This window comes from Leptodactylus fuscus, chromosome 10 (assembly GCF_031893055.1).
Source record: "Leptodactylus fuscus isolate aLepFus1 chromosome 10, aLepFus1.hap2, whole genome shotgun sequence".
In the NCBI taxonomy this organism is placed as follows: Eukaryota; Metazoa; Chordata; class Amphibia; order Anura; family Leptodactylidae; genus Leptodactylus; species Leptodactylus fuscus.
Window position 1 is genome coordinate 14691621 of NC_134274.1, and position 26078 is coordinate 14717698.

Sequence of the window (26078 nt, forward strand, 5' to 3'; positions counted from 1 at the left end):
CACTGTGTGTATTATCCCTGTACTGTGACATCACTGTGTGTATTATCCTGTACTGTGACATCACTGTGTGTATTATCCCTGTACTGTGACATCACTGTGTGTATTATCCTGTACTGTGACATCACTGTGTGTATTATCCTGTACTGTGACATCACTGTGTGTATTATCCCTGTACTGTGACATCACTGTGTGTATTATCCCTGTACTGTGACATCACTGTGTGTATTATCCTGTACTGTGACATCACTGTGTGTATTATCCTGTACTGTGACATTACTGTGTGTATTATCCCTGTACTGTGACATCACTGTGTGTATTATCCCGTACTGTGACATCACTGTGTGTATTATCCCGTACTGTGACATCACTGTGTGTATTATCCCTGTACTGTGACATCACTGTGTGTATTATCCCGTACTGTGACATCACTGTGTGTATTATCCCGTACTGTGACATCACTGTGTGTATTATCCTGTACTGTGACATCACTGTGTGTATTATCCCTGTACTGTGACATCACTGTGTGTATTATCTCTGTACTGTGACATCACTGTATGTATTATCTCTGTACTGTGACATCACTGTGTGTATTATCTCTGTACTGTGACATCACTGTGTGTGTTATCCCTGTACTGTGACATCACTGTGTGTATTATCCCTGTACTGTGACATCACTGTGTGTATTATCCCTGTACTGTGACATCACTGTGTGTATTATATACTTAGTTCAAGTTTTGTTATGGGGCCTCATGACCACTCGTGAGTACAGAATTGTCATCGGTATTGTTTCTTTGTTATCGTGAGGTCAAGCTTTGGATGTAAATTAACAATGTTCTTTGTTCTTCTATTCTTTGACATCTTTCACTCCCAGACCTCCCCTACAGGATGACATTTGCATTGTATAAAAGAAGAAGCAGAAAATCTCCAATAATATTGTCCAATTGTGTTATATCTCTTAACACATTGATATGAAAGGCTTTGCCACAGGTGATAATATCTCATCTATCTGTAACAAATTGTATCTCACAGTGACCAATAAGACACATCATATAAAACACATTTGCTTAACAGTGTGATAAAATGCTTAGTTCTACTCAATTCCTGCAATAAGAATAAAAACTAAATGATTGTATTAAGCCCGAAGGATATCTGTCTATCTCCATTACATCTATAATAGAGTTTTCTTTTCCCAACTTTTCAGAAAAATAGAGAACGCAAAAGTAAAGCGCCCGTACTACTTACAGTAGAAATACAATCAAGAAATAACATTTAACCGAACAAAGTATGCAATAGAGATAATGGATATTTCATTGGCAACTACAAAATGGGTATGTTCTCCCATCAGAGAAATAATGATAATGTCAAGGCGAGGGATCCAAGTATCCATTTCTGTTTTATAATGGAACGAATTGAAAGTCTTGAAAGCTCACAAATTGTGACATTTTGAAAAAATATTGCTTTTATAATTGAATATGTAGCTTTATATTTTGGCAGCTGTGGCCTACGAGCTCTATCTAGAATGCTGACATTCACGAAATATGATATTTCTGGCTTAATGATATGTATAATATTCAGTAGGCAGCGAAGAATTAAGACAAGAAAGTCCTAGAAATGCCAAGAATTGGCCATTGCATTGGGGTTTTTTAGGCTTGGTGTTCCATGTTTTTTGGACAATCCGTAGCACTAAAAACCGCAGCGGGAACGCATCCCGGTTCGTCCCGCAGCTCTCTGAGCAGAAAGTTCACAGAGTTTTCCTCCGCGGACTTTCTGTTACCATTATATCTATGGGGAAACTTCTAGCGTTTCCATAGATATAATTGACATGCTGCCATTTCCAAAAATGCGCCAGTTTTGGAAATCGCAATGTGTCTGCGCTGTGGTTTTTACCATAAGGTGGACATGGGATTTCCATGAATCCCCTCCACTTTGCAGTTCCCGGCCTCAAAGTAGCTTCTAGATTTTGGATACTTGTGACTGTTACCCATATGTAGAGATGGGTCAAGAAGTTTATAGCAAGGCAGGTTTATTACAAATTTTGGGTTTGGCCAAAACTGAGCTTTTGGGGTCTCCAAAAATGGATCACGGGGGTCTAACAGCCTTACTCAGATATTACCACACTCTATGGCCTTCTGGGTGAGGTCACTGGCCACAGGGTCCACTGAGACCTGTGATTTGGCCCCAGTGTTCACATGGGGAGCTCTGTCATCTTGATTCTTGCATGAAAGTGTTATGACATTGTCACGCCCCACTTCACTGAAGTCTGAAATAAATCTCTCATGGTTCAACCTTTATTAACTGCATGGTAACATATTATATTAGAGATATCTGAGGACATAAAATTTATGTCCCCGCCTTCGTCTGAATAGGCAGATACATCTGTGGTGAATAAATTGCTGACACAGCTCTACAGTTGAATTTGGTCTTTGGTTTTGGCTTTGGTCTTCTATATTGTGTTTATTTTGATCTCAACATCATGAATTTCTCTGCTTCCTTCACCATGATGTTCTGGTCAATGGGAGGCAGATTCTGGGTGTAATCTGCCATGGATTCAGGGGCAGGCACCATCCCCAAATCCGTGACAATTTCTGCCATGTGAACATACCCTTCTACATCTCCTTTCTACAAAATTCACTATTGGCTTTGGTTCAAAAAATTGACCCAAAATCTGCAACAAAAAAGCAGCTTTTCTATAATATGGAGCCCTAGCCTATAGATGTTTCACTCCCCAAGTACATTACTCAATGCTTAGTGAAGATGAGGGCTAATTGACAGTAAATGCATCAATCAATGTTTGTTTGCTCTAGCCTTTTACAGGGGCCAATCATCCCTAAGCCATGTCCGCTATTTCCAAGAAGCCCCGAGACTATTACTAGAACTGGCTGAATATCTGTTAACTAAGCATTGCTGTCCTTGTTACTGAAGAAACTTTATGTAACAACTAGGGTTGAGCCGATCTTGACTTTTCAGGATCGATTTGAAAATCCGATTTCCGATCATTTTTCATTAAAACCCGATCTCAATCCCAATTCCGATCCCAATACAAGTCAATTGGATTTTTTTATTAATCAGAGATCGGATTTTAAAAGCAACCCAATTCACTATACAGCATGGAATCTAACAATTGAACGCTTTAATTGTTAGAATCCACGCTGTGTAGTGAATCACTAAGTAGCCAGAGGATTTTTTTTTTAATCCTCTGGCTACTTAGTCCCCCCTGGTGTCCTCTTACCTCCAGAGATGGCTGCTCCGGTGTTCTTCTTCGCCTCGCTGCCGCTTCACGCTGCTCTTGCCTCGCTGCCCCCTGCCTCCCAGATTAGGAGAGTGTGGGCGGGTTAGGAGAGTGTGGACGGGTACTGGGAGGGGAGACGTCACGTCTCCCCGCCCTGTACCCGCCCACATTCTCCTAACCCACAAGCCCCGCCTTCTTAGCTCTTTAAACACTAACCTGGGAGGCGGGGGCAGTGAGGCGAGAAGAGCAGCATGGAGCCGCAGCCAGGTGAAGAAGAACACCGGATCAGTGTAGCAGCCATCTCTGGAGGTAAGTACCTACTAGAGATGTTAGTTTAGCCTCCCATTAGAATGAATGGAGGCAGCTGGCGCGCAGGGGGTTAAGGCTGTGTGCCGGCTGCTTCCATTCATTCCTATGGAACCGCAGCGGAGCCTTCATACTGAGTATACACTATATACTCAGTGTGAAGGCTAAGCAAAGCATTGCGGGAAATAGTACCGATCTCGATCCCACCTAAAGAGATCGTGTTTGGAATTCTGATCGCGATCGTGAAATTTTCTCGATCGCCGATCGGAATACGATCTTTTCCGAACACGATCGCTCAACCCTAGTAACAACTATTTAATTGCAAGGCTCCTACTGGACATGTAAATTACATATAAGTTCCAGGGTAGACTGTGTGCACGAGGAGAAAGAGACTCCCTCCCCACAAGCGTGCTGTCAAAGACAAAATGCTACTGGTATATATGATGTTTTTTGTCTTACACAAGACTTTCTGGTAGATCATTATTAGAAAAAAGTTTTACTCCACAACAGGTGCCCCTGCCACCCTGAGGGCATACATGGCTTTTAGTGTATAGCTTTTAGTGTATACTATAAGCTTGCTGTAAGTTACCTCTCGTGGATACTGCAGGTGACAAAAATTGTATTACACAACTAAAGGGGATTTGGAGTTCTATATCTTAAGAACAGAGATTGAACTGTTATAAAGATATATGAAGAAACTGTTACGCTCAGATTTTGGGATGAAATCCATTTACTGTAAGTGTTTAATTAATACGGTTTTGGATTTATACATTCCAAATTCATCTGTATTAATTGAAATATGGCTTTATCACCGATACTTCATTCCAGGTGTTAGCTGTGGCACGAACCAATCCTTACAGCGTGTAGAATCCTTGATGGAGCGGACTCATTAGTGGTTACAAATCCTTTAAGTAGAAATTATACCTGCAGCACATCAAGGACTTGTGTGACTGTAATACCCATAGCTGAGCCAGGTGATACGTTGTAAGATGTGAAAATATCCATTTTAATATAAAGTCACCTTGAAAAATATATAAAAAATTGTGGTTCCATCTAATGACTAAATGCTTAGGCACACAGAGGACATAAAACAATGACAAATAGAATACATCTTATACAAAACGATTTAGTCTTTTATGTGCTATGTTGACATTGGGATTCCAGTTAATGATCAGCATATTCAAAAGCACAGGTAGAATTTCTTTGTAGTGATTTGCTGCAGCTTGGAACCATTCTAGATTGTTTTGTGAACATTCATGAGGTTCCCTTTCCAGTTAGGGTCCAAACTGGATGTGCCATTATTATACTCCAGGGTCACTTCAGACCTCAGAGTATAAATAAGTCGATGCCCAGGGGACATGGGAAGACATACTATATAGTCACATTCCCTCTACTCTCCTGGGCTCCATAGCTTCATCCTGCACTCCATCTTGGTCAACTTTAGTTGTCTTCTGGCCTCTTGAACAAAGCCAAGGACCCTGAGGGCCGTTGAGATCCAATCATAGACCTTAAAGTTCCCTGGAACTGATGACATCACCTTGATTTGTGGAGTGTTAACATCAAAAATCTGAGGTTTGGCCAGACCCAAGATTTTTGGAAACCCAGAACTAGAAGAAGCGTGGGAATGAAAAACATTCATTGCTCATTCAGTTTGTGTCTATGGCATGATTCTACTGCGTGATGTTTGTTCTGCTTGAGCCAGCACTGAAGGAAAAGGAATTTTTAGAGGAACACAAGTGCCGCTTCACTTCTTTCCTTCTCACATGTGTTACCATAAGTTGAGGCCCAAGGGACATAGAAAACAAGCACATGGGAAAATAAGCTGTTATATTTACATTCCTTCTACTCAACTGCGCTCCATGGCTTCCTTCCTACACTCCATCTTGGTCAACATGAGTTGTCTTATGGCCTTGTGAATGAAGTCAAGGACCCTGAGATCCAATCACAGACCTTAAAGTCCCCTGGAACTGATGACACCACCCTGGAGTATAACAAGGATTTGTACATTGTTAACCCCAAACATCTGATGTTTGGTCGGACCCAAGATTTTTGGAAACCCAGTTTATTACAAACTGTTTTTCTCATCTCTATTAATAAGATGCCGTAGCTCAGCACAGCCGCAACACAGATAATGGAGTTGTCCTTCTGTGTTGGTTCCTGCACCGAGAGCTGGTGACAACAGCTGATCTGATATGGATGACCCATCGTAACGATATGTCTATCTTCAGGAAATGCTTAAAAACAGGTGACCATCTAACCTTTTTAAAAGTCATACATAACCAACCTGGCATTGTGCATAAATGAAACAATCTGCTTGGTCTACACGCACTGAGATGTCAGACTAGGTGGAAATTGAAAATTCGACGGAATTTTTTTCTTCCGAGGAAGAAATCTTGTACGCGCTGTAATTCGCCAAATGATATTGTGTAGCCCTCAATTATATCAGTGAACTGAAACAGGTCACGACCAGGCAAGAGCTCTCGATTGGCAATCACAAGAGGAAACCTGGTGAAGTCAACAACGCTGAAGATATCCGCAACGGGACGATAAAGGTTTATTAAGCTTCAAGAATGAATTAAACTTTTGTAATCTCATTTTTTAACCTTTAAGCACTTTTGTTTCAGCTATGTGAAAATTAAAATGTTGTTCTCCGCCTTCTGTTATTTCTTTTTGATACAGGATCGCACATTGCCAGAAACAGAATAAAGGTGTGATGAGATACCTTTAAATATTTTTGATGATCTCTTGTTAGAGGAGGAAAAATTCACTTTTAAAATGTCTGAAAGTAGTTTATTCAATTTTCAGCCATGAATTATCATCGGTTATGGGCAAATTGATTTGGGCTTGTGAATATATTGTAAGTAAATGTCAGCAGAGTCTTTATCAGACAGCACTCCACATGGCTAGGCATGGTATTGCAAGTGTTTGAAGAAATCATAAAAAAAAGGAAATGTATGGAGTTCTCTAAATAACACAACGTTTTGTAATGTATTCAAGCTTTACGTTACAAAATAGAGTTGCTGGTACTGTTTGTATCATGAAACCAACTCTTATATACCGAGGGCAACAACAGCATATATAAAGGTGAACAATTTTCATACTCTGCTTTCCCCCTGAGAAATATTTTGTGCTCCCATCGATACACAAAGTGATCTTTTGTGATGGTTCCCCCATGTTAAAAGTTTGTGTAACTATACTACATGTCAATACTGGAGCCTATGAAAGCTATGCCTGGTCTGGATTACCACCTTAGTTCCGGTAGGACAACCACATGAGGGATTACAATTCCGTAATTTTGAAGGCAATTAACCAAGTTATAAAGGAAAGGGATCAGAAAACTTGCAAAGTATTAGAAAATCTATCATTGAATTAACTTACTTTTATATAGTATACTTAGGTCTCTTATATATTCTTTGCAAGTTCCACAAATGGCACAGAAGCTGTATGGTGGCACACTAAAACCCCAACGAGTTCCTATGCATTAGGCCCCACGTAGCAGCGAATGGATATCTCCCAAGTATAATAATAGTGTTTGTGGGGCCTGTGGCGTCACTTACCAATCGCAGCCCCTGACAGAATCGGTAAGTAAATAGGGCCCGTTACCGGAAAACAAAACGCATCAGTAGTGGCTGTCCCCGGGCCCTTAATGTCGCAGACCCCTAATGTCCCGGGCCCTGTAGCAGCTGCTATCGCTGCTACCCAGTAGTTATGCCGCTGGTTTTATTTTTTTATTTGTGAATGTAGATTTCAGAGGATACAGTTTCATTGCAAAGCATTTCTCATTCACTACCATGATAATTCCATGTAAAATCCTGAGGAAATACAAAGCTCCTCTGATCACCATTTGGCCACTGTGGTGGTACCTGGTAATATCCGGGTTGTTGACATCTCACTGCAATTTGTGGATACAAAATTGGTGTGGAGTTTGAATATGGACAAGTCTGTACATACTGCGTCACCGGACTGTAAACTGGTGGGTGATGAACGTAGGAATCAGACACTGGAGCCGTCCATGTGTTTGGATACTGAGCAGCAGGATTGCTTATGACAACTGGTCGTGCTTGGATATGGTTGCACACGCTGTGCTTCCGTATGGTTGGTCCGAGTTTAAGTTTCTTTCCATGAAAGCTCATTTGAGAATCTATTATCTTGTCTACATCAATTTCACCATGATGAGAGACAAACCCATAACCTTTAGACGGGCCGGCTCCATCTGTAATTATTTTCACTTCTTGTACTGCTCCTTACCTAGAGAAATATTCTCTGATTTCATATTCATCCATCCGGCCATCTATTCCACCAACAAAAACTTGTATTTTACCATAACACGGTCATACATGGAAGATTGCAACAAACCAGGGGATTAACCACAAAGGTACCTTCTAAGTTAGATGTTTGATGATATTGCTTTACCATCAGGAATTGGGTTGAGTGATCAGGATCGGAAAAGATCAGATCCTGATCGGCGATCGAGCAAATTTCACGTTCGGGATTGGCTGGAAAATGATCCGAAATTGGATTTTAAAAACAATCCTGAAATTTCAAGATCGGCTCAACCCTGATAAGGAAATACATGAAAGCTAAAAACAGGAACTTTTATTATATAGCGCACAGTCAGCTACTTCTAGTCTATTATATACCGCGCACAGTCGATTTCTTCTCGTCTATAAGTATCACATGTTATTTTTCTTTTCTCCGATAAGACTTAATGAATTTTCTTATCCCCTACTAAGACGCAAAGTCACACTGATCATCTGAAGTCGTCTTTCATTGCGTGACTCCGATCACCCTGCCACGTCTTCTTGTTTTTGCTGACTTGCCGGGTCATTGGTTTCTTTAGGTGTGATTTATATCTCTATCCACAATCACGACATTTCACAGATTTATGGCCATCGTTCTCATATGACCAATATGCCGATGTGACGGAGCTTAACCCTCTCGCTGATGGCAACGTCTCCTACCTATAGATAGTAGACATAGTGTACTGTGTCAGACGTATTCTGCACAGTGGAAATGTACAACTTTGTTCCAGAATTAGAAATCTGCATGACTGCATTGTGAGCTGATCAAGGCAAGCCCTATAAATTATTAAGCGCAGCACCCAGTCGTAGCTCAGAAAGCACCGAAATCTGACAGCGTGTTGCAGACTCATTGCCATGGCTTTAAAATTTAATACGTAGAGTAGACAACATTATGTTCATCTCTCCAGAGGTTTCCTTAAAGTTTACTTTTCTTGCACTTGGTTATGCAGTTTATTGACATTGTCCCATTTTCCTGCCAAATCTTCCTTGTGTACGGCAGCAGTAGGCACTTGATATAATAAGCTCTATGACGATACATTGTAGTAGAAAGCGTTATTGTTCCAGGATGCCCTAATGTTTATCTCCTTTGGTGACCTATGGCAGATGTTGGGGCTATAAATATGGCGCCCTCTCACAAGCTGAGCTGGCGACAATCTATAGACTTATCGGAAAAGTCTATGAGTAGGGATCACAGTTTATTCATCCCATCAATAGGGTTGAGCGATCGTGTTCGGAAAAGATCGGGTTCCGATCGGCGATCGAGAAAATTTCACGATCGCCATCGGAATTCCGAACACGATCTTTTTATGTGGGATCGAGATTTGTGATATTTTCCCACAATGCATTGCTTAGCCTTCACACTGATTATACGCTGTATACTCAGTGTGAAGGCTTTGCTGCAGTTCCATAGGAATGATTGGAAGCAGCCGGCACACAGCCTTAACCCCCTGCGCGCTGGCTGCCTCCATTCATTGGAATGGGAGGCTAAACTAAACATCTCTAGCAGCTACTTACCTCTAGAGATGGCTTATCCGGTGCCCTCCTTCTTCTCGCCTCGCTGCCCCGCCTCCCAGGTTAGTGTTTAAAGCACTAGGTAGGCGGGGCTTGTGGCTTAGGAGAGTGTGGGCGGGTACAGGGCGGGGAGACGTGACGTCTCCCCTCCCAGTACCCGCCCACACTCGTCTAACCCGCCCACACTCTCCTAATCTGGGAGGCAGGGGGCAGCGAAGGGAGAAGAGCAGCATGGAGCGGCAGTGAGGCAAAGAAGAAAGAAAGCACCGGGCACCGGAGCAGCCATATCTGGAGGTAACTGGAAACCAGGGGGGACTAAGTAGCCAGAGGATTAAAAAAAACTCCTCTAGCTACTTAGTGATTCACTACAGCGTGGATTCTAACAATTAAAGCATTCAATTGTTAGTTACCATGCTGTATAATGAATAGGATTGCTTTTAAAATCCGATCTCCGATTAATTAAAAAATCCCATTGACTTGCATTGGGATCGGAATTGGGATCGAGATCGGGTTCAAATGAAAAATGATCGGAAATCAGATTTTAAAATCGATCCTGAAAAGTCAAGAACGGCTCAACCCTACCCATCAATATTGCATTGGTGCGGGTCCGAAACCCAACAACCACCAGTACTGGAAATATACAGTGAACGGAGCCAGAACAGGATGACTCTGTCCACTATATAAACCTCAGCTCCCATTGAAGTGAAAACACCATTACTTCTATATATGAAATGTAGGATTCCATGTTGCGTTGGGCATTTGCTTGGGTTTTCCATACGAGATAAGTGGCGGTGTCAAAGTTTGCTAAGACTAAATCGACATCTTAACAAGTTGTTAAAAACCATCCCTTATTGTGGTGACATTTGCCATCGTACGGCCACTCACTTGGTATCTGCGGCTTTCCAGCTTACTATTAAGTTAAAGGCTACAGTAATATGTTAGAAATCAATGTTGCGATTCCTCGGGGTTTGACAAATGGCAGACTTGATGAGATAAATAAAGCCAACCCGGTTGTTGTATATAATAATTCCATGTGGCTTGTCCTTTAGCAACTGCTATCGGAAAAGTGTCACCTTGGATGGTGTTTAACCCTTACCTCTTTGTTTGTGCTGTCCATTTCATAGACAACTACAATGTAGCAGTTCGATGATGTATAAAGGTGTTGTATTGGGTTCCGCTTAGAGTTTACATTCCCTTCTTTCGGTCCTGTTGATCTTATCGAATTATGACAACTAGAACATTTTTTGTTTTTGTAGGCTTGCCCAAATCCGTCTACCTCTTCATATAATCAGAGGCAGACTGGATGATATTTAGATCAGGGCTCTGTGGGGGCTATATCATCCTGTTTATACTTCCCAGACTCCTCCTAATGGCAAAACTCACATCAAATATTGAAAGAATTTAGACTGATCCTTCTCCATTCACTTTCCATTCTCTGAATTATCAGAAAATAAACTATTAACACTTGAATACCTAAAAATTTTGCACAGCCCTATATATTATTTATCATCCTCGTTTAGAGGTATATTATTTTTTCCATATATACAATTAAATTTTTTCTTACCTCTGTACAGTTTTATTACCTTCGGTAAGAGATAAAATAATCGTCTTGCAGTTATCATCCTCATAATAGCTAACAAACACAACAAATAATAATAAAAACTGAGCTGTCACGACAATTTAGGATCCTACACCATCGCCTAATACAGAGGACAAATTATTGTAGAAAGTTTGGAGTTTAACATTATTTTCATATTTTTTTAGCCATTAAAATTTATTACATCTGCAAGACTATTAAATAAATAAAACAATTTCAGCTTACTAATATGGTAATAAACCTTCTCCTTTGACTACATCACTGTGTATTATCCCTGTACTGTGACATCACTGTGTGTATTATCTCTGTACTGTGACATCACTGTGTGTATTATCTCTGTACTGTGACATCACTGTGTGTATTATCCTGTACTGTGACATCACTGTGTGTATTATCCCTGTACTGTGACATCACTGTGTGTATTATCTCTGTACTGTGACATCACTGTGTGTATTATCCTGTACTGTGACATCACTGTGTGTATTATATCTGTACTGTGACATCACTGTGTGTATTATCCCTGTACTGTGACATCACTGTGTGTATTATCCCTATACTGTGACATCACTTTGTGTATTATCCCTGTACTGTGACATCACTGTGCGTATTATCCCTGTACTGTGACATCACTGTGTGTATTATCCTGTACTGTGACATCACTGTGTGTATTATCCCTGTACTGTGACATCACTGTGTGTATTCTCCCTGTACTGTGACATCACTGTGTGTATTCTCCCTGTACTGTGACATCACTGTGTGTATTCTCCCTGTACTGTGACATCACTGTGTGTATTATCCCTGTACTGTGACATCACTGTGTGTATTATCCCTGTACTGTGACATCGCTGTGTGTATTATCCCTGTACTGTGACATCGCTGTGTGTATTATCTCTGTACTGTGACATCACTGTGTGTATTATCCTGTACTGTGACATCACTGTGTGTATTATCCTGTACTGTGACATCACTGTGTGTATTATCTCTGTACTGTGACATTACTGTGTGTATTATCCTGTACTGTGACATCACTGTGTGTATTATCTCTGTACTGTGACATCACTGTGTGTATTATCTCTGTACTGTGACATCACTGTGTGTATTATCCTGTACTGTGACATCACTGTGTGTATTATCTCTGTACTGTGACATCACTGTGTGTATTATCCTGTACTGTGACATCACTGTGTGTATTATCCTGTACTGTGACATCACTGTGTGTATTATCCCTGTACTGTGACATCACTGTGTGTATTATCTCTGTACTGTGACATCACTGTGTGTATTATCTCTGTACTGTGACATCACTGTGTGTATTATCCTGTACTGTGACATCACTGTGTGTATTATCCTGTACTGTGACATCACTGTGTGTATTATCTCTGTACTGTGACATCACTGTGTGTATTATCCCTGTACTGTGACATCACTGTGTGTATTATCCCTGTACTGTGACATCACTGTGTGTATTATCCCTGTACTGTGACATCACTGTGTGTATTCTCCCTGTACTGTGACATCACTGTGTGTATTCTCCCTGTACTGTGACATCACTGTGTGTATTCTCCCTGTACTGTGACATCACTGTGTGTATTATCCCTGTACTGTGACATCACTGTGTGTATTATCCTGTACTGTGACATCACTGTGTGTATTATCCTGTACTGTGACATCACTGTGTATTATCTCTGTACTGTGACATCACTGTGTGTATTATCCCTGTACTGTGACATCACTGTGTGTATTATCCTGTAATGTGACATCACTGTGTGTATTATCTCTGTACTGTGACATCACTGTGTGTATTATCTCTGTACTGTGACATCACTGTGTGTATTATCTCTGTACTGTGACATCACTGTGTGTATTATCCTGTACTGTGACATCACTGTGTGTATTATCTCTGTACTGTGACATTACTGTGTGTATTATCTCTGTACTGTGACATCACTGTGTGTATTATCTCTGTACTGTGACATCACTGTGTGTATTATCTCTGTACTGTGACATTACTGTGTGTATTATCCTATACTGTGACATCACTGTGTGTATTATCCCTGTACTGTGACATCACTGTGTGTATTATCCTGTACTGTGACATCACTGTGTGTATTCTCCCTGTACTGTGACATCACTGTGTGTATTATCCTGTACTGTGACATCACTGTGTGTATTCTCCCTGTACTTTGACATCACTGTGTGTATTCTCCCTGTACTGTGACATCACTGTGTGTATTATCTCTGTACTGTGACATCACTGTGTGTATTATCCTGTAATGTGACATCACTGTGTGTATTATCTCTGTACTGTGACATCACTGTGTGTATTATCCCTGTACTGTGACATCACTGTGTGTATTATCCCTGTACTGTGACATCACTGTGTGTATTATCTGTACTGTGACATCACTGTGTGTATTATCTCTGTACTGTGACATCACTGTGTGTATTATCCCTGTACTGTGACATCACTGTGTGTATTATCTTTGTACTGTGACATCACTGTGTGTATTATCCCTGTACTGTGACATCACTGTATGTATTATCTCTGTACTGTGACATCACTGTGTGTATTATCCCTGTACTGTGACATCACTGTGTGTATTATCTCTGTACTGTGACATCACTGTGTGTATTATCCCTGTACTGTGACATCACTGTGTGTATTATCCCTGTACTGTGACATCACTGTGTGTATTATCCCTGTACTGTGACATCACTGTGTGTATTATCCTGTACTGTGACATCACTGTGTGTATTATCTCTGTACTGTGACATCACTGTGTGTATTATCCTGTACTGTGACATCACTGTGTGTATTATCTCTGTACTGTGACATCACTGTGTGTATTATCCCTGTACTGTGACATCACTGTGTGTATTATCCCTGTACTGTGACATCACTGTGTGTATTATCCCTGTACTGTGACATCACTGTGTGTATTATCTTTGTACTGTGACATCACTGTGTGTATTATCCTGTACTGTGACATCACTGTGTGTATTATCTCTGTATTGTGACATCACTGTGTGTATTATCTCTGTACTGTGACATCACTGTGTGTATTATCTCTGTACTGTGACATCACTGTGTGTATTATCTCTGTACTGTGACATCACTGTGTGTATTATCCCTGTACTGTGACATCACTGTGTGTATTATCCCTGTACTGTGACATCACTGTGTGTATTATCCTGTACTGTGACATCACTGTGTATTATCCCTGTACTGTGACATCACTGTGTGTATTATCCCTGTACTGTGACATCACTGTGTGTATTATCCCTGTACTGTGACATCACTGTGTGTATTATCTCTGTACTGTGACATCACTGTGTGTATTATCCCTGTACTGTGACATCACTGTGTGTATTATCCCTGTACTGTGACATCACTGTATGTATTATCCATGTACTGTGACATCACTGTGTGTACTATCTCTGTACTGTGACATCACTGTGTGTATTATCTCTGTACTGTGACATCACTGTGTGTATTATCCTGTACTGTGACATCACTGTGTGTATTATCTCTGTACTGTGACATCACTGTGTGTATTATCTCTGTATTATGACATCACTGTGTATTATCCCTGTACTGTGACGTCACTGTGTGTATTATCCTGTACTGTGACATCACTGTGTGTATTATCCCTGTACTGTGACATCACTGTGTGTATTATCCCTGTACTGTGACATCACTGTGTGTATTATCTCTGTACTGTGACATCACTGTGTGTATTATCTCTGTACTGTGACATCACTGTGTGTATTATCTCTGTACTGTGACATCACTGTGTGTATTATCCTGTACTGTGACATCACTGTGTGTATTATCTCTGTACTGTGACATTACTGTGTGTATTATCTCTGTACTGTGACATCACTGTGTGTATTATCCTGTACTGTGACATCACTGTGTGTATTCTCCCTGTACTGTGACATCACTGTGTGTATTATCCTGTACTGTGACATCACTGTGTGTATTCTCCCTGTACTGTGACATCACTGTGTGTATTCTCCCTGTACTGTGACATCACTGTGTATTATCTCTGTACTGTGACATCACTGTGTGTATTATCCTGTACTGTGACATCACTGTGTGTATTATCTCTGTACTGTGACATTACTGTGTGTATTATCCTATACTGTGACATCACTGTGTGTATTATCCCTGTACTGTGACATCACTGTGTGTATTATCCTGTACTGTGACATCACTGTGTGTATTCTCCCTGTACTGTGACATCACTGTGTGTATTATCCTGTACTGTGACATCACTGTGTGTATTCTCCCTGTACTTTGACATCACTGTGTGTATTCTCCCTGTACTGTGACATCACTGTGTGTATTATCTCTGTACTGTGACATCACTGTGTGTATTATCCCTGTACTGTGACATCACTGTGTGTATTATCCCTGTACTGTGACATCACTGTGTGTATTATCCTGTACTGTGACATCACTGTGTGTATTCTCCCTGTACTTTGACATCACTGTGTGTATTCTCCCTGTACTGTGACATCACTGTGTGTATTATCCTGTAATGTGACATCACTGTGTGTATTATCTCTGTACTGTGACATCACTGTGTGTATTATCCCTGTACTGTGACATCACTGTGTGTATTATCCCTGTACTGTGACATCACTGTGTGTATTATCCCTGTACTGTGACATCACTGTGTGTATTATCCCTGTACTGTGACATCACTGTGTGTATTATCTGTACTGTGACATCACTGTGTGTATTATCTCTGTACTGTGACATCACTGTGTGTATTATCCCTGTACTGTGACATCACTGTGTGTATTATCTTTGTACTGTGACATCACTGTGTGTATTATCCCTGTACTGTGACATCACTGTATGTATTATCTCTGTACTGTGACATCACTGTGTGTATTATCCCTGTACTGTGACATCACTGTGTGTATTATCTCTGTACTGTGACATCACTGTGTGTATTATCCCTGTACTGTGACATCACTGTGTGTATTATCCCTGTACTGTGACATCACTGTGTGTATTATCCCTGTACTGTGACATCACTGTATGTATTATCCTGTACTGTGACATCACTGTGTGTATTATCCCTGTACTGTGACATCACTGTGTGTATTATCCCTGTACTGTGACATCACTGTGTGTACTATCTCTGTACTGTGACATCACTGTGTGTATTATCTCTGTACTGTGACATCACTGTGTGTATTATCTCTGTACTGTGACATCACTGTGTGTATTATCTCTGTACTGTGACATCACTGTGTGTATTATCCCTGTACTGTGACATCACTGTGTGTATTATCCCTGTACTGTGACATCACTGTGTGTATTATCTTTGTACTGTGACATCACTGTGTGTATTATCCTGTACTGTGACATCACTGTGTGTATTATCTCTGTATTGTGACATCACTGTGTGTATTATCTCTGTACTGTGACATCACTGTGTGTATTATCTCTGTACTGTGACATCACTGTGTGTATTATCCCTGTACTGTGACATCACTGTGTGTATTATCCCTGTACTGTGACATCACTGTGTGTATTATCCTGTACTGTGACATCACTGTGTATTATCCCTGTACTGTGACATCACTGTGTGTATTATCCCTGTACTGTGACATCACTGTGTGTATTATCCCTGTACTGTGACATCACTGTGTATATTATCTCTGTACTGTGACATCACTGTGTGTATTATCCCTGTACTGTGACATCACTGTGTGTATTATCCCTGTACTGTGACATCACTGTATGTATTATCCATGTACTGTGACATCACTGTGTGTACTATCTCTGTACTGTGACATCACTGTGTGTATTATCTCTGTACTGTGACATCACTGTGTGTATTATCCCTGTACTGTGACATCACTGTGTGTATTATCTCTGTACTGTGACATCACTGTGTGTATTATCCTGTACTGTGACATCACTGTGTGTATGATCTCTGTACTGTGACATCACTGTGTGTATTATCTCTGTATTATGACATCACTGTGTATTATCCCTGTACTGTGACATCACTGTGTGTATGATCCTGTACTGTGACATCACTGTGTGTATTATCCCTGTACTGTGACATCACTGTGTGTATTATCCCTGTACTGTGACATCACTGTGTGTATTATCCCTGTACTGTGACATCACTGTGTGTATTATCCCTGTACTGTGACATCACTGTGTGTATTATCCCTGTACTGTGACATCACTGTGTGTATTATCTCTGTACTGTGACATCACTGTGTGTATTATCTCTGTACTGTGACATCACTGTGTGTATTATCCTGTACTGTGACATCACTGTGTGTATTATCTCTGTACTGTGACATCACTGTGTGTATTATCCTGTACTGTGACATCACTGTGTGTATTATCTCTGTACTGTGACATCAACGTGTGTATTATCCTGTACTGTGACATCACTGTGTGTATTTTTTCCGTTTTTCCGGAGGATGCAGCCGGTATATTAACCAAGAAAATGAGTATTTTATTCAAGATCCTTAGAATCTCTCAACCCTAAACTTCTGAAATCCTGAGACTGATCTTCTCAACGTGTTGCATTGGGTTTATGAGATACGTTTTTGCTACTTCATTGTCTTCTGGGATTCTTGGTGTAACCCCAGACACTGCTGCCATTTTCCAGGACAATAGGGAGAAGTGTATTGTATTTTATGCTTCATCTTGTAAAATTTTTTAATGATTTATTTTTTATAGTTTGTCCACGCTTGATAAAAGATGAAAATGAACACGGTCAAACCATAAAACGGACGACAATGGTCTGGTATTGTTTGTCTTTTTTATGCAATCAGTTTACTACATACAGATGTAGCTTTCTTTAACTTGAAGCTCATATCTTGCTGCCTCATGAGATCTCAGGACGTCATAGAACACCATTAACAAGACGCTGCAACTATATATTTAACGCATTAAAAATTAAGTCCTCTTAGTTTTGTGCTATGTACTTTTTGGTTCCCCAAATACGGAGTATGGATTTGTCAACACTTACTTGATCTTCAGTCTGGTTAAGAAACGCAATTTCTCATAAAGCCAATTAAACACAATATTTTGACACCTTAACAAGAGTCCTGAAAGGCTGCAATTTACTCCTTCCCCGAACTCCTACACATACAGACGAATAGAAAATTTTGGATTAACCCTTTTTGTTAGCACATGACAGACTCAAGCTGCTTAACTTGTACATGTACCTGGACATGTTCAGCCAAGAGGACAGATAGGACAGAACTAGAGAGGGGGCAACACAGAAAGATATAAATGGCAAATATTTGGGAGATTCATCTGCCTGTTTTGTCCTTCTGTCCAAAACGGAAATGCTAATATTATACCCTATATAAGGGGTCCTCAAACCTTTCAAAGAGGGGGCCAGTTCACTGTCCCTCAAACCTTTGGAGGGCCGAAATATAGTTAAAAAAAATTAAGATTATATGCTCCACAGTAGCGCCCCTCATAGTATTATACACTCCATAGCAGGCCCCCTCTCAGTATTATATGCTCCACACTACAGCCCCTCACAGTATTATATGCTCCACAGTACGCTCACCACACACAGTATTATATGCTCCACACTACAGCCCCTCACAGTATTATATGCTCCACAGTATGCCCACCACACACTGTATTATATGCTCCACACTACAGCCCCTCACAGTATTCTATACTCCACAGTACGCTCACCACACAGTATTATATGCTCCACACTACAGCCCCTCACAGTATTATATGCTCCACAGTACGCCCACCACACACTGTATTATATGCTCCACACTACAGCCCCTCACAGTATTCTATACTCCACAGTACGCTCACCACACACAGTATTATATGCTCCACACTACAGCCCCTCACAGTATTATATGCTCCACAGTACGCCCACCACACACTGTATTATATGCTCTACACTACAACCCCTCACAGTATTATATGCTCCACAGTACGCCCACCACACACAGTATTATATGCTCCACACTACAGCCCCTCACAGTATTATATGCTCCACAGTACGCCCACCACACACAGTATTATATGCTCCACAGCAGACCCCCCTCACAGTATTATATACTCCACAGTATGCCCACCACACACAGTATTATATGCTCCACACTACAGCCCCTCACAGTATTATATGCTCCACAGTACGCCCACCACACACAGTATTATATAATCCTCCTGTTCAAGATTCCCCCTTAGTGAATGATCCAGGCGACGGCGCGTGGGCCACAGATGGGGGCTTAACAAATGTCCTCAGCTGGCCGCATATGGCCCGTGGGCTGTAGTTTGAGGACTCCTGCCCTATTTAATAACTATAAGCCCAGGGTCAGCTCAGAAGCATAATACACTCTACTTCGGGGCCCTCTTTGGTCATGTTCTACCCTCTTTGGCCTTCTGGGTGACATCATGGATTTCGGGGTACTGATGACTCCTGTGATCAGCCCTCACTGGTCGCGTAGGGTACACCAACACCAAGAGAGATCAGAGAAGGTGTGTATCAATGTCTGTACGTTTTCCAATTTCCCCTCAGACTCTGCTTATTATGTTCTGGGGTCTAAATAGACCACAGAGTGTAATAATGATTTGTGGGTGGCCAATCCAGATTGTTTTGGGTTTAGTCTAACCTGAAATTTTGTCGCAATGAGTCAGCTAGATTATGAACAAGTTCACTTATCTCTAGACAACTAGGAGGAAGCAAATATGAACCCTCATCGGTAGAATACAAAGATGACAACCAGTGCTAAATTTCCCTGCAGCACCCCCACAGGGGAAATAAAGTATTACAATATTTGATTTCAGATTAATTTTCACTCATTTTAAGATAAGGTAGTGCTAGGTCACAATGTCTAAGGATTTTACATCAAAGGAGTATCCCTACTGTGGGCATTCCCACAATATTTTATAGATGCATGTTCCACCTATGGGTTACTAGACTCCCATCAATCCCTATTGTGAGTGAAGAGGTTGCCATGCATGTGTGATTCTCTTCAATCACTTCAATGGCAGCTCTAAGCTCGACCTTTCTTAGAACTTACATAGAAGTGAATGGAAAGAGCCATTATTGAGTGGCTTCCTCTCCCATCTCAGCATGGGTGGCAGAGGGGTCTGGTGACTCCCATTCTCAAGAAAGGAATACCCCTTTAAATTCAAAATAAGTGGAAACAGTAAAGATGTAACTGATTGTGTGAATGGAATTCTACAAGTAACTGCAATAATAATGTCATTACTATCTCGGAGTCTATTCACATGTGTTCTCTTACTATTTATCATGTTTGCATATGTGTATAGCCATATAGTATAGTCAAGAATAACATACAGATATAGTATATATATGGCACAATGAGGCTGGATCTATGCCATGTATAGATCTAGAGCCTTAATTTGTCCTTGAGTTCTTTAACTGCACATTACAATAAATCTAGTATAATATTACATATTCTAACAAGTCCACAGATACAAAGTCTGATATGTACTTTTATGGAGGACCTATCATCAGAAAAAGCCCATTGACATAGCTCATCTGATTGGTTCTGTCACCCTCAGCATTTTGGTGTTTTGTTTATTCAGATCAGCTATTCCAAAGATATAACCCCTTTTAGCGTTGAAGGTCATTAGAGTTTACTAGCCAAGTGGGTGGTAACACTGTCTTGGCGAGTGTCCTTCAGTGTTAAAGCCCTAACCCTAACCTGTATCAACACTAAAAGGGCTTATATCTCTGGAATAGCTGATTTGGATAAACAAAGCACCAACATGATCAGATGATGCCTGTCCTGGTGACAGGTCGTCTTTAAGGAACTATTGCTCATGAGTCATTTTCTCTAGGATGAGATTAGCAACAACGTTACCACAATAACAACCTCTATCCATGTGCCAACGAATGCTCTGTGTGTGAACTCGCCCTTTCGGAGCTCCCAAAATCCATTTGTCTGTCTCCTACTTGACCACAGTTGGCGGAGGTCTCAATGGAGCAATGTTATTGTATTTCAGCCGAGAAAGTAAAATCCCATTTGCTCTTTGTTACAAAACCTAAGTAAACAAAGACAAATTCTTTCAAAAATTGTGGTGCGGCGGAGGACAGATCTCTGCAGTGAAGATTGAATAACTCATCTAAGGAGGGATGACACTTCACTTACTTCACTTACTTATCAGTACTGGGATTGCTTTACTTGCATTAAAAATAACTTGAGTCGGGACTTTGGGGCTGTTCAGCAACAGAATGCACAATGAGGCGGTTGTTAACTTTCTGCAAAAAGTGAGGATTCAGCTTGTGGAAAGAAATGTTTATGTCCAGAATCTCTCACAAACTGCAAAATCTCTTCCATTCAACCAAATCCTTTCAGCCAGATATTTTGCAGACAGTATTCTCAATCAATAAGATGTAGCGTCTATCGTAGCAAAACTGCAAGATGGATTATCTTTACTTTATGCGAGGGGGTGATTATAATACAGATGCATCTAGGGGTCACAGATGTACCAGCACTTATAGATTTGTCGGTCCTTAGAATAGGTCATCAATATGTGATTAGTGGGTATGGTGCCCGGGACCCCCACTTATCAGCCATTGACTGCGGACTCTTCCCTGTGTTGATGATGTCAAGTTCACCAGTCCAATGGTACAGCAGTAGTTCAGTCTAATACAAGTGCATGGAGCAGAGCTGTGATGCCAAACACGGACCCTACAATATGGAAGGTGTTGTGCTTGGTACTTAGTAGAGGCTAGAGCACTTACCTCAATGCTCATTGGTGGGATCTGGTGCCCGGGACCCCCACTGATCAGCCATTTTCTGTGGAGTCTTCCCTGTGTTGATTATGGCAAGTTCACCAGTCCAATGGTACAGTAGCATTCCAGTCTAATTCTAGTGCATGGGACTGAGCTGTGATGCCAAATACGGATCCTACAATATGTAAGGTGCTGTGCTTGGTACTTACTCAGTATACGCCAGACCACTTATCTGAATGTTGATTGGTTGGGATCCCAACAATCTCATATTGTTTCATAAAACCCCTTTCAGAGATGTATACCTCTTAAAGAGGAATTGAAAGTAACCAGCATCCAACGTGGGTTCTGCAGCTTTGGTTCCTCATGATTCAGGAGTGGTTCCAACACTAGATCAAATGTCCAGCACTTGGCTTCCACCATGTCGCCACTTGGTATGTAACGTGTACTATGGAGGCTGACAGACTTGCTCATTATAATTGTAAAGCCAGATCCTAAATCCGCCATAACACAAAAATGGCAGAACAGCCAAAGTCAGACACCAATTGTGACCCATTGTTAGAACCAGTCTAGATGTTGGAGGCTTCCAACCTGCAGAATTGAAGTCAGATACTGGTAATGTTTAGTCCATGGATAACCCCTTTATTGAATTAGGCACAAATCACTCCATCGAAAGGATATCAAGATCCGCGCATGCGCACGCGACACCAATCTTGACAAATCCCCCTTATCGTGTTTAAGTTTGACGTGAAAAATATTGTATTTTGCTGGAGTTGAAAACACGAACTGTCATGGCTGCCTTTGAGGGCTTGTACTTATCACTTTGCGAGCAGTCACGTGTACCACTAGTCATGGATGAGTGAATGCTGGAAGATGGACCAGCGTCATTACCGTATGTAGAGTCCTCCTCCCTAATATGTCTTTATCTTCATCTTCCTAGTCGCAGCTGGCAGGTCAGTAAGTTACCAGCAGTCCTATGGAAAACCATTCATATCACAGTGTGTTAGGCCACATGACAAGCCTTAGGATTCATCTTCCCTGTTTGCTGCTAATCTGCCGGTGTCAGTCTTTAGTATAGTGATAGCATTCACTACGATCAGTGTGATCAGAGCCAAACCCCCTGATGTCACCCAGAACATAGAGAGCTACATTGTATCAATCTGGAATAAAACACAGCAAAAGCGATTGATATATAATTCACAATATAGATTATAATGCAATATCTATGGCTGCAATTCTCTTATTCATGGAACCTTCTAGAACAGATCAGTTGTGGAATACAAATGAATTGGAGGCCGACATTGCCACAACCGGCTGTGCCGTCAAAGAGAATATCAAAAGGACAATGTGCACATATGGAAGAGAGGAGATGTCACTAGTTATCATGCAACATGTTGGGGGATCTGATAAAGAATAGAGATGGGCGAACCTCACAAGTTATGTTTCATTGAGTATTTGTGAGGTTCAACCCTCCGGTTTGGTACGGTACGAGCAAGAAGTGCAATTATTACACCCCAGAGTATAAGTGGTCCCATAGCGTCAACATTGAGCCTCTTCCAGCCTGTGGTTAATGTGGCATGCCAACTTCACGATGCTGGGTAAATGCCCCATGACGTCATTGATGATGTCACCCAAAAGCTTGAAGATGTCCAAAGAGGAAGGTGGCGGCTAACTTCATGATGCTGGGTAAATGCCCCATGACGTCATTGATGATGTCACCCAGAGGCTTGAAGATGTCCAAAGAGGAAGGTGGCTGCCAACAAGTGATGCTGTGTAAATGCCCCATGATGTCATAAATGATGTCACCCAGAAGCTTGGAGATGTCAAAGAGGATAGTGGCGGCCAACTTCATGATGCTGGGTAAATGCCCCATGACGTCATCAATGATGTCACCCAGAAGCTTGAAGATGTCCAAAGAGGACTGTGGGGGCCAACAAGTGATGCAAGGATGCCCAGAATACAAAGTTAGTATAACAGTTCTAGTTCTAGTTACTCACCTCCCCTAGACTTCTGCTTAGTATACTCTAGAGTCCGAGGAGACCCCACAGTATAATAGTGTTTCATGGGTAGCAAATTCCAAAAGTTGTATCTTTGTGTTGAACCTAAAATTTTGGTCGAATCTGTTTTTTTTTTTTTTTTTTTAATGTAGATCGTGAGTCCCATACAATCTACATCACAATCTACATTTTTCCCTATCAATATGTCTTTGGGGGGAAATCCACGCATGGGGAGAACTGCAGACTCCTTGAAGATGTCCTTCGGAGGATTGGAACCCAGGACTCCAACCACTGAGCCACGGTGTTGCCCCGGTCGAATCTGGTTCTATCCAAATCAGTTCGTTCATCCTTAATAAAGAACCAAAGTAAAATCAGACACAAGACTAATACTCTAGTACCCTGACCCAGTCCATGAGAATCTGGGGGCAATGGTACAGATATGAGTTCACCTTTCTGCTTATAGACAGTGCCACACCTGTCCTAGACTGCAAATGGTGTTCCAACTCCGCTCCATTGAAGTAAATATGGATAGGTTGCAATACCAAATATAGCCTGTACACAGGAGTGGCGCTGTTATTGAAAAAAAATTGCATCCATTCTTTTCTAATCCCGCACAGGTCTTCCATGGGCATCATATTGTACATTATATCTAATAATATTCATTAATGCTTCAGCAATATTTTTCAAGTATGACAGAAACACGGCAAGGAAAAGAAAATGGAAATGTGACGTCTAATCAATAGAAACGTTCCTCAGATCCCTGCAAAAACAACACCTGCCAGAAGCAAATACGGACCTGGTGTAGAATCTGTCACTTTGTGTCTAACTTTCCTTAGTTAGATCTACCCCATAGGGAATAGGACTAATGTAATACATCGCTGTAAGGAAATAAATAAGAAATACGTAGATGTGTGATAACAGCAATCTACAAGGCAAAGTCACTTACCAAAAGAAGAAGACTTTACAAAAGGAATAACCTGAAAAATGAATTTTTTATATTATTTATTTATTTTATGACTTGCGGTGCAGAAAATAATGATGTACATGTATAGGTCGGCTCATATCCACATAAGAGGCTGTTAGAAGTCCCTTAACTAGAGCAGATGAAGAATTCCTGTATTGATCCCACATGACAAGGACCCAATGGACTCCTTATAGTCAATAGTGTCCCATGGGATCCATTGGCGTTCGTCATTTAACGGGTCAGTACATGTCCAGATTCATATCTTTCTGTACCTACAATGAAAATGGAAATCCTAGTTACCCCAACCACATAGAGAACAGATATTTACAAAGGGGCTGTTCTTTGCTAAACATTGTTTAAGATGTGAGTCAATGTTCAAAAATACAATTTCAGAATACTCTGTCATGAGACGTCTATCCTGTAGCATCTTTGTAGGAGCACCCAGTGGTTGTGTTGTGAACTGCAGCCTGGCAGGGATTTTGCTAGAATGTTTCAATATTGTATTGAATAGTGTGGTAATGTGTTTGGTGAAGTGGTGGACGGGGGTGTATATGTCAACTGGTTTCATCGGTGAGAAGGAGATCGGAAATCCAGAAGGATATACATGGCTATAGCGGAACGTAGTCTAGTCGGGCTCTTTATGTAAGTGACATGGGCTGGATTTTCTGGACTGGAGGACAGGTTGGTGGTTGTAGTTTTCCAGTCCACACCCTTGGTCCACTACTGGTTTTTCCCTGGTCCCCGGTCTTCTCAGGTGAGACTTCCTGATAGTCATTACTGGGGGAGGAAGCCTAGAGAGGGCTGACGAGTTTGTAGCCTGAGAGAAAGCACCTTGGGGTGGGTTATGGACAGTTTGCTCTTGTGTTTGGTGCCAGGTATTAGCCCTGCACTGGGCTAGTGAGGTGCCTGCTGTATAGTCAGAGCCGGACAGGTGCAGGTTTATTCTGTTTCGTGTTGAAGCATTTAAATAAAAGCCCCCTTGGAGTTTGAAACCCGCTGACTATGTGAACTCTGCAATTGTCAACCCTCCCACCATGTGCTGGCCGGAACGTGTAACCCTTAACCGAATGTAAACCAAGGAGGACACATCTGTATCCTATATAAATACATCAGGATTACATAATTTACTGTCACAATAAAGGTAAGTTCACACACTTTGCTGCAGTCCTTGTGCAGCTTCTTCTCTTACTTGGTGGCGCCAGTACAGATTCCTCCTCTATCTTTGTTGGTGCGCTACTTCCTATATTACTTCCATTATGTGTATATGATACGTTAATGGTTCTCAGGGCTCCTGTTAATGAACGAATATAAAATATTGCAGGTTTTATTGTCTCTCTTATTTCCCATTCAGCTGCCTGTAAAACACATGTGCGCAGTTACTGCATGGAAATTACACAGTCCATACATAGCGTCAATTATTCTCGTAAGTCAGAATCCTG

The 26078-nt window shown here is 41.2% G+C and overlaps 1 protein-coding gene across 1 annotated transcript; it reads right to left on the reverse strand.

The window, feature by feature from the left end:
• Positions 1 to 7314: 7314 nt before the first annotated feature.
• On the reverse strand, positions 7315 to 10976 carry LOC142219107 (deleted in azoospermia-like-A). Its single transcript, XM_075288073.1, is given in 2 exon segments — positions 7315 to 7844; positions 10913 to 10976. Coding segments are annotated over 2 exon segments (594 nt in total).
• Between the last annotated feature and the right edge of the window lie 15102 nt (positions 10977 to 26078).